Genomic DNA, 10,415 nt, shown 5'->3' on the forward strand with positions numbered 1-10,415 from the left:
GATTCTTCTTATTTTTCTAATTTTATTTTACTTTATGTGTTAGACAAGACTAAGAATCTGTAGTTATGCTTGCAGCCATGCAGCCATGTGAGGCTGACACAGCTGTGGTTTGAGCTAGATGCTAATGTCACCATGCTCTTAATAATGATATAATGGGATCTTTGTTTAGCATGTTAGCATGCTAACTTTCACTAATTAGCATTAAATCATAGACTGTATATAAAAGACACATGTAGCCTCCACATTTGAAAAGTAAAGCCAATATGACATGAAGTAACTTTAACCTACATTTTTTTGTAACAGCCAGCAGGGGGCGACTCCTGGTTGCAAAAAAGATATGAGATTGTATAGAAGTCCGTGAGAAAATGAGCCTCCTTCTTACTTGATTTACTACTTAAGTATGCATTTTACTAATGAATTTATGGTCTTAGTTTCAAATGCCCTTCAATACAGAATGGTGTTCATTGTGCAAATTATGATCCCATTTAGAGTAAAGTAGGTTTAGGATGTGGCTATCTTGTGAATCACAAGTCGCTATTATATGGGTGTGTATAGGGTCCTCAGGTTCTCAGGCCAAAATGCACAAACCAGTAGGTGATGTCATTAGATTTGGTGCCAGTCAATCTAATATGTGTTGATTTATTCTGGCCCCAACCAAAGTGGGACTAACTTACCAGTGTGCTAGTGTGGCTTCTGATTATCATGCTATTGATGACAAGCAGATTTTTATTTACTGCAACCTGTTTTGCTGCAAATTGCAGAAAACAGTGTGTATTACTGCATTAGAAGAAAAATATACCTCTTCTACAGTCATGTGTCTCAGGTTATCTTTGATATTTTACAGAGAAATACATTTTCTTTGTGTTTTGACAGAGTTGAACATGGAGTACAATCCGTCGGACCATCCGCGGGCCAGCACCATATTCCTCAGCAAATCACAGAATGATGGTGAGTAGATTTGTTTGATTGGATTTCACATGAATTTGAATGAAAACAGGACAGAAGTTGGATCAACAGTGTTAACTTCATTTACCATTTGTTGTCGTACTTTAAATAATTTAGATACAACAAAAGATAAAGTCAATAGTAGGAATGATAAGGGCACTGCCACTTCTATCTCAGGCATAAAACTGATCTTATGTGCTTTTACTGGACGAGCTGCTCTCCCATCATCAGCACCGACCAGGATCCTCAAATAGAATCAGAACTCTGTACTTTATGCAGCAGCTCTGATCTCGTAGCTGTTAATTTCTGCTGCTGCCTTCAGGCGTCTGACTGAGAGCTTCAGCCTCCTGCTGTGGGGGTTGGACACTGATGGAGGAAATATTAACGTGACTCTTTGAGCCATAAACGTCTCAGCATGAGATCAGTGCTTTTGTTACATTATCAGGGACAAACAGTGACACAATACTGGCTTTGTAATGGTGAAATAGATCAACATTGTATCTGAGAAATCCTTTTTCCTGGTAAATGCAGCTCCTAGCATCAGGCACAAGCAGGTTCTGGATATTATATTGCGTCATTTTATTTGATGAATTTGCTTTTTGCACAGGTTTATAGACTTTTGTATCCACAGAAACCAAATAAAGGACTTAGATAATGTCTGATGTGAATAAGGGACATTTTCTTCTTATCATTGTTGCTTGTTATCTTCAGTAGTTAGTCTCATCTCAGGGAAAAAACATCCACATGTAGGTGATCCATCCTCCCTCTTCTTTATGGCTTTAAATAATTAAGCTGGTGTTATTTTTGCTTTTGTTTATTTTTATCAACAAATCCCCTGATGACCAAATCAATGTTGTATAAATTCCACAATCAAGTATTGTCTGTGCAGCCAGATGCATGATTTTATGCCTCAGAGCTCCACTGTGGTCCAAATATATACAGCACTATTTGCAAGCTCTTTTAATCTTACCTGGTTTTTCATTACAGTCATTAAAGAAGTAACTAAATCCTTTAGTATATTTTGTTTGTGAGCCCTTCAACAACAAAATTTGTGACTAATGATCTCTTTGCACATTTATTTTAATTATACGGGTGTGTAGTAAACGGACAAGCTCATCCAAAAGTTTCAGACAACTACACACTGTCTAACTTGCAAAATGGCATTTCTTTGTGATGTTTTGGGGCATTACCTTTATCAGACATGAGGCCTAATGAAGATCTAGCCCTGAAACGTCATGAATAAATGTATTATTCTGCAGTTTGTTTGCAAGATGGTTTTTTTGAAAAAAAAAATTTGTGTCAAATTCCAGCAACATCTCATCAAAACCAATGAACTAATTAAAGTCCAGAGTTTTCTTCTCAGATAGTTTTCCTTGAAGCAATTCCTGAACAGGACAAAAGCAAGAAGTCAAAAAAGAATCATTTTAAAACTTTAAATGTGATCTTGTCACGTAGAGACATTTCTTTCTTCTCTCCTCTCCTGGTATCATCTCTTAAACCCTCTGAAGATGCCCTGATCATCCTGTTACAAACTGCTTTTTGTCATTTCACAAATGCAGAAACTGAAAAACTAATAATGCTTATTGTAATATACTGGGCATCTGGATTTTTTTTAAAGTCTTGCACCAAAATGTTGATATAAAACATGTATGTCATTAATGAAACTTGATAACTGCTGCTGAAGAATAGCGTATTTGAAACGAGAATGAGTGAATGTGGTGCAGAAAGAATAAGGCTGTTGGTTCCTCTTGTTTCAGAGGTGCCTTTCAGGAGTGGTGAGTAATCCTCAGTGTGGCTTTGTCGCCCTCTAGTGGTGTAACGCCACTTTTTCTTTTCTCTGCTGAAGCTCTCAGTGTTTATTTCTGTTCTCTAACACGTTCTTTTACTGTCACTTCTCAGCAGCCGCAACAAAACACTTTCTTATGAGTTGCAATTAACGCCGTCGAGTGTGTTTTGCTTCTTGTGATAACAGTGTGTTGTACAAGTGCTGGGTGTGTGTTTGTCTCACCGTTAGTGGAGCAGAAATGACATTTAGTGACACATTTTTCTTTATTTTTACAGTGCGAGACAAAAGAAAGAGCCTCTTCATCAATAATGTGAGTGTGCAGATTTTTTCAGTTTCTCTGCAAAACATCTAAACCATGTTATCTTATAGTCGTGTTATTTCTTATTTAAATGACCTCAAACCTCAAATGTACCAGGAGTCATTCATTGCTCTCATTTAAAATAAGCTGTTCTTTATGTTTTCTTGAATGGACTTAATGTTGTGCACTAAAGAAGCAGGAATTTCTGAGGTTGCATGTTGCTGTGTGTGACACTGTGGCATGATTTCCTGTATGTGGGTCAGACCAAAACATGTACACTCTAATAACAGTCACCGTGTTGTTGTGTGTGTGTGTGTGTGTGTGTGTGTGTGTGTGTGTGTGTGTGTGTGTGTGTGTGTGTGTGTGTGTGTGTGTGTGTAGCACGGAACATCGAGGAGGAAATACAGCTCCTGCTCCACCATCTTCCTGGATGACAACACCGTCAGCCAGCCCAACCTCAAATATACAATTAAATGGTCATACCATAGAAGCAGCACACAAACACAACACAATAAAAGACAAGCATATATTTTTTTTTTGTCCACACACTTTTTTCTCATTCATATAAACTTTTCTTCTCTTTACAGTGTCGCTTTGGCAATTTACTACCATATAAAAAACAGGTGAGGATTCATTTTGAGTCTATGAATCTGACAATGAGGACATAGTGTTTTCTTTAAATTCCTAAGTGTTGTTGCACATTCTGCATAATTTATTTGTGTTGGTTTTTTGTAAGCTTTCAACAGCAGCCTGGTTTTAGATTAAGGCACAAAATAATATGCAGATGCAGATAGAAGAGTGTGGACTTGCTCTGCATAGGCTGCTGCTTTTATGACCTGAAGTCAAGTAAACAGAAAATAAATGGATTGAATTATAACCAAAGTACATTTTATGAAAGACTTTGCATTGTATAGTTCTTTTGCGATTACATGTGGTTTTGGCTTTGGATTTTTAAAGTCTGAATACCAAAAAAAAAAAACTTTTGAGCACAAAAACTTCCAAATACTGGGCAGAAAACTTTTAAACTGCAAAATCTTTAGTTAATCCTGAAAGTACTTCATCAAGTAAGTACTTCTTCACTGAGCTACAGTGGAATTTTAATGCCTTATTGACCAATTTAAATTATATGTTTCTTGTGGAAACAACAATTTCTGTTATAGCATCTTTTAAAAATTTAAATGTTATGGTGAAATAGTTTTTTTTCACTGCAGGGACACAGATGGAGGAATGCTGCTGGACATCTTTGATGAGAAGCTTCATCCTCTCTCAGTAAGGTTTCATCTAATTTCATGTCATATTTTTACACTTTACAAGTCAGTTGAATGTGTGATAACATATTCTGTTAGAAATGGGTCTGATTTTTGTCTCATGTGCAATTACATTTTTTTCCTAGCAGTTGACTTTGAATGTTTAAGATGAATGTTGCTCGCTTTTCTTTTCGGTACTTCTTGTTTTCCTCCTATCTACTCCTCCCCTCCTTCATCTACATCCTTTCTTTCCTTCTCTTCCTCCTTTTATTGTCATTAATAATTTTCCTTCTTTCAGAAGTCAGAGGTTCCACTGGATTACAACCAACACGACCCGGAGCAGAAGCAGATCTACCGGTTCGTCAGGACGTTGTTCAGTGCCGCTCAGCTCACTGCTGAGTGCGCCATCGTCACACTGGTGAGAATTTTTTTTCCTCCTTTTATATTCCCGGACAACCATATACAATTCTGCACAAATCTACACCATGAATGATTTTTTATGTGGGGGGGAAAAAAGACAGAAGGTGCCTCAATCCGCGCCCTCACACACAAACGCTCAGGGTTTGTGGTTCGGCCACAGGGGACATCGAACCCTGATGTGTTCAGACAAGCCAGGGATGTGTGTAAATTGATGATGAGACTTTGCATCCAAAATATCAGGGTGCCTGTGTGTGCTGTTGCGATGAATGTGGGATGTCAGACAGGACAGAATGAATGTAAACACGTCAGAGCAGAGCGTAAAAACACATTAATCAGATTAGATCATCCGGCTCTGTGGAAACTTGTTTGGTTTTGATGGTGAAGCTTTCAAGCTATTGTGTTTTTATGCGACATTTCAGAATGTTTTTAGTTTTTTTTGGACAAACACCAAGAAGAGAGACATTACTTTGATTCTTCGATCCATACATTCGTCTCTACTTAAACACAGAACAAAATTCAAGGCTCCACTTATTCTCATTAAGTCTCTGAACTGTCTGGGAGGAAAATATATTGGAAATATGTTAATTGAAGTCTGGTAGGTGTCTCAGATCTGCAGGATCTGGTCAGTTAGTGGAGCCCAGAGTGGAACCAGCTCCCACTACAACTTAGATTTGCCCCAAATACAGACATTTTTAGAAGGTAAAGCCAAAGATGGTTCTGTTTTTCCCCTCAATTCATGTTTTTAAATAAAAGGTAGTACAATATACTTGAGCTTTTATTTATAATAATAATAATAATAATAAATTTTATTTATAAAGCGCTTTTCCAAAAGCTCAAAGACTTTAACTTGTCTGCAATTTTTTCCACTTAGTTTTAATTTATCTTTAAAAAAAAAAAATAGTATTTTGTATCTTTCATGTTGTTATTTTGGAATTTTTTTTAGCTGTTTTAGTCATTCTCTAAAATGCACGTTTTTTTATTCACATTTTTGATTAATTTATTGCCATCCATCTAATTTTATTCTGCTGTATTTTGTGTTTTATCTTTCACTTGTTCCACATTTCTTACCTATAAAACTCTTTTGATTGCCTCTGCGCTGCTTAAATAAACTGCTATTACAGCCTAACTTTTATGGCAAATTTTCCGTGTTTATCCGTTTGCTGGTGCAGGTTTACCTGGAGAGGCTCCTGACCTACGCAGAGATGGACATCTGTCCGGGGAACTGGAAGAGGATTGTTCTGGGCGCCATCCTGCTGGCCTCCAAAGTCTGGGATGATCAGGCCGTGTGGAACGTCGACTACTGCCAGATCCTCAAGGACATCACAGTGGAGGACATGTGGGTGACCTCAGGTTATTTCCCTTCAGGACGGGATCAGCTTTGGGTCTGAATGGAGATTCATATGATGATTAGATTGGAGTTGATGGAGGTTTTTTTTGCATTAGATTTATCAAAAGTGCAAAAAATGTAACCTAAAACTACAAGACACAGGTGTGAATCCCTCAATAGGTTTAAAGAAATGAAAATCCCTCAACAAAAAGCTTTGTGTAAACCTTTAGATTTAAGAAGGTTTTGTGATTTTTCTCTCTAAAAGTGATTTGTTCAGTCTGCTGATGTAGAAATGTTGTGAATCCCATGACCAGGAATGAGCTGGAGCGACAGTTTCTGGAGCTGCTGCAGTTCAACATCAACGTGCCGTCCAGCGTCTACGCCAAGTATTACTTTGACCTGCGATCGCTGTCCGAGTCCAACAACCTGAGCTTCCCCTTGGAGCCACTCAGCAGAGACAAGGCTCAGAAACTAGAGGCAAGAAGGTTTTTTTTTCTTGTTTAGTTATTTAACCTTAGGGGAGAGTGGGGTAAAATGAGCAAGTTTTTACTTGAGGTGTCGTTACAGTGGAGGCATGACAGTATTGTCTAAAAATAAAACATGGACATATACTTCAGGATGTGGAACGTCCCTGGGGATAATTGGTTTAGATCTAAAATAAACTGTTTTTAAAATGTGGCTTTCCAAAAAAAAAAGTGTTTTCTTGTCTCAACTTGGGTAAATTGAGCCTTTGGAGAAAATATGTCGGGGTAAATTGTTCCATCAATTATGCTGAAGTAAAACTGAAAATTTTATACCTAAAATAATGCAAGATCTGTCACCATTTGTTCATCCAAGACCTGGTGGACAGATCCTGTTCTCTTGCCCCCTGTTCTGGTTACTTATTTTATTTCTTTTGTCCATGAATCTCTTTAAAGTCATTCTGTTGATCTTCATCTGCCTCCTGACGTTTGGACTTCCATTCTTTACTTCTCCTAGAGATCTCTCCAAATCCTTCAGAGAAGCTGAAGCCTGTCTGTCTTCCATTGGTCTCAAAATCAAAATGTCTCATCAGTTTGGTTATAAAATGTAAAAAATTACAATATAGAATTACAGTAATGTCAATATTTACCAATAATCATAGGGGGGAGCCAGTGGCCCTAATAACCCCACTGCCACTATTTTAACAGAAGTGCATCAACCAGGCACTTTAGAGAAAAATACTGCAAACTTGGTTCATTTCACTATGACTGTATGACTCCTGCTGCTTTTTCCAGAATCAGAAATACTTCATTGATCTCAAGAGGAAATTGCTGATGTTGCTCCCATTCAAAGTCTTAGAAACCAAAAAATTACTATTACTCATAAACATGATTAGGAAAAGTAGAAGCGCACAATGTAAAATGTACATTGTTCTAAGCAAAATTGAAATGTAAGTAGACAGTTACATTTGCGTTGCTGCACAGATTAGTATTACGTTATTGCACATTATTGAGTGTTAACTAAAACATGAGTTAACTGCTTGCATTAAATGAATAATGGATAAATGAATGAGACTATTAACTGTCTGACACCCTGAGTTAATCATTGTGTAGTTTGAGCTTCTGCCTCCTTCAGGAAGAACACTGACATTTTGAATTCTTGTAAAAGCTAAAGGGCTAACTAGTTGTTTAGTTGTTTAACAAATCACTGAAGTAAATATCTTGACATATTTAATTTAACAAGTTTAATACCAACCACAAAACACACAAAAAATGGAACTTCACCATATATGGACCTTAAACTTTCACTATGGTCAAATTCTAGCATTCTAGCATAGTAGTTTAAGTGACAATCTCCACTGTGATCATCACATATACATAGAGGGGAGCAGGTACATGAGCACAGTAGACCAGACACGTATTGAAACCTTTTTAATGTCCTGTCTGCAGGCTATTTCCAGGCTATGTGATGACAAGTACAAAGACGTGCGGAGAGCAGCCAGGAAGCGCTCGGCCAGCACGGACAATCTGTGTGGGATCCGGTGGGTTCCTGCAATCCTCTCCTAACCACTAAAATAAACTGTCATGTGCTGAACACTGGCATCAGGCTGGATGAGAAACTTTACCAACCTGCCGACCTGAAACCTTCAAACTGGAGTCGAGAAAAGAGGTTTGAACCTTAACCTGATGCCTCCACAGTGCCTCAGATCTTCTGTTCACATGAGAGAGAAGGAAGCTCCTGGTTTTTATTTCATCTGTGCAGGAAAATCAAGCTCATAAAACAAGCGCTGGACGAGACAGAGCCTTTGTTTGGATGCGTGAACCACGTCTGGACTAACCTGCGTTGAGCCTCGTTTGAAATATTCGGCCTAACTCGTCTTTCCAAAGGCCCCGCACCTCCACAACGAACCATATTATTTATTTTACTTCATTGTCTGAATTTTTTCAAATGGTTGAACCTGTAGAATTTCACCAACAGAAGTGTAGCACTGGACTTTCTACTGCTTATTTCCTTTGACAGGACTTAGAATAATAAAAGTGTTAGCGAGTTTTTCTTCTTTGGAAATCTAAAAGGTTTACAGTATTTATAGCACGCCTCTTGATACTCAGGTAGTCTGTTTAACATGTTGATTTATCACGATGATCCTCATTTCAGTTACATCAAGGGTTGAAACACTAATTGTGAAGTTCAGTGATGCAAAAAAGGGCCACAATTAATTAAAAAAACTGGCAGTATTTCCACAAATATGAGCGTAATATTGTAATGTTGGGACACAATCACTGCAACATCATTCCAGAAACACCATAATCTGGATAATCCACAGGTTACACTCCGAACAGTCACAGTTAGATTTTTTCTTTTTTTTTTTTTTTTAAAATTTGGACACCATAAAGTAAGAAGAGTGGGGCTGCAGATGGGAAAATGGTTATTTTGCACCCTACAGATGCCTTCAGCAGCAAAATATAGAGTTACTATAAAACTCAAGCTTGCTGTTGCTACTAAATTTACATTTTTGGAGTTAAATAAACTTAAAGTCAAACCTTAAACCAACAGAATAACTACAGCCATCAATGACATTCCTTTGTTTTCATTTATTTATTCAGTCTTGCAAAGTTCATTTGGAATCTCTTTAAAAATCTCCAGTCTCTTAAGTCTTGTTAGTACAAACTACCACCCCAGTATCTTCATTTTAGGAGCTTTTACAGTGTTGTTGTATGAAAACTGTCTGGCTTATATCTGAAGAATATGGTGTTGTCTGGGTTAAAAGGTTTCTATAGCGCAAGCTATAGAAAAATAACTATTTGCAAACTTTCTGGCAGATATTGCAATTTGGATTTCCACCAATCCTACTTCACTTTAACCGTCAGAAAAGGAGGATGGTATCTGAATTTGTAAAACCATGAACCCAACAGTTTAAACCCTTGTGTTAGACATAACGCATAATCTGTATCCTAGCAGCCTTTGCGATTTGCTACTGGGATTGTTCCAAATTACATTTTTGACTTGAAATGAGTTCATTGTTGAGTCCTACTACAAACACTTTGACTAAATCTGCAAACAAATCTGCTGCTTTTATCCCTACACAGTCTGTAGTTATTCTAGGTTTTCTTAAGACAATAACATGTCAGTAAAAAAGCCCAAAATCAACATTTAAATAACAAGATGAACCAAAGATAACTGTATCATTGTGGGTTTGGCTGCAACTTAACATCTTCTAAAACCTCACATCTAAAGAGTCATCTCCAGAAGGTGGTTTAGTAAAAGGATAGTTGTGTAACCAGGTTATAGAATGAATTAACTGCTAGTTATCTACTATTGCCATTCTGTAACCAACCAGTTGGACCGACAGTGTGTCCTGGAACAAGGGCATCTCAGTTCCCTGTGTTCATTCAGCACAAAGTTGAACTTTTAAATTTTACAACAAATGTTGGTGTTTGTTTTGTTGTTGTTACAGGTGAATAAATGATCAGGTTTTTCAGTTTATTTGTCTAAATACTTAACCGGTAAAACAGAATTATTTTGCAAATTAACTTTGTACAGTGTATAAAGAGTTCAAGAACTGAAGTAAGGTCAATTGTAAATTATTTATCGATGTGCTGATTTGTGTTTTTAATAAAAGAAAATTCTCTTGTTTAATAATCCTGTGTCTTTAACAACAGATTCGGGTTCATTTTTGACACAGTTGGAGCACTTGGCTTTAAAATTATGGCGCCACTGATTTTAAGAGGCTTTTGGCTCAGTGTCATTTGACTGTTTCACTTAAGTTTACAACCTTGCCCACGTATGACTGCCAGCTTCCAGTAAGGTTGACTTGTACCTAAACATCCCAGCAATGCTTTGATGGCAGCCTGGTAAGAATAGCCCACTCCACAGGTCCTGGCCCTGCAGACAAGAGTGTGAGGCGGCAACACAACATTAGAGGTGAGTGCT

The 10,415-nt window shown here is 37.5% G+C and overlaps 1 protein-coding gene across 3 annotated transcripts in view; it reads left to right on the forward strand.

Annotated features, from left to right (window-relative positions):
- The window catches only part of LOC111575892 (cyclin-Y-like), a 28,088-nt gene extending 17,964 nt beyond the window's left edge, over positions 1-10,124 (forward strand). Inside the window, exons 2-11 of one of the 3 annotated variants that reach the window (XM_055014525.1) lie at positions 874-948; positions 2,703-2,720; positions 3,007-3,041; positions 3,411-3,505; positions 3,617-3,652; positions 4,241-4,298; positions 4,578-4,694; positions 5,866-6,032; positions 6,338-6,500; positions 7,934-10,124. In XM_055014525.1, coding sequence (XP_054870500.1) covers positions 874-948; positions 2,703-2,720; positions 3,007-3,041; positions 3,411-3,505; positions 3,617-3,652; positions 4,241-4,298; positions 4,578-4,694; positions 5,866-6,032; positions 6,338-6,500; positions 7,934-8,050 — 881 coding nt within the window. In that variant the 3' untranslated portion in view covers positions 8,051-10,124. Of the gene's footprint in view, positions 1-873; positions 949-2,702; positions 2,721-3,006; positions 3,042-3,410; positions 3,506-3,616; positions 3,653-4,240; positions 4,299-4,574; positions 4,695-5,865; positions 6,033-6,337; positions 6,501-7,933 lie in introns of all 3 variants that reach the window. The other 2 variants (XM_023281301.3, XM_023281302.3) reach the window with 2 other exon arrangements.
- Positions 10,125-10,415: the final 291 nt, after the last annotated feature.

This window comes from Amphiprion ocellaris, chromosome 10 (assembly GCF_022539595.1).
Source record: "Amphiprion ocellaris isolate individual 3 ecotype Okinawa chromosome 10, ASM2253959v1, whole genome shotgun sequence".
NCBI lineage: Eukaryota > Metazoa > Chordata > Actinopteri > Pomacentridae > Amphiprion > Amphiprion ocellaris.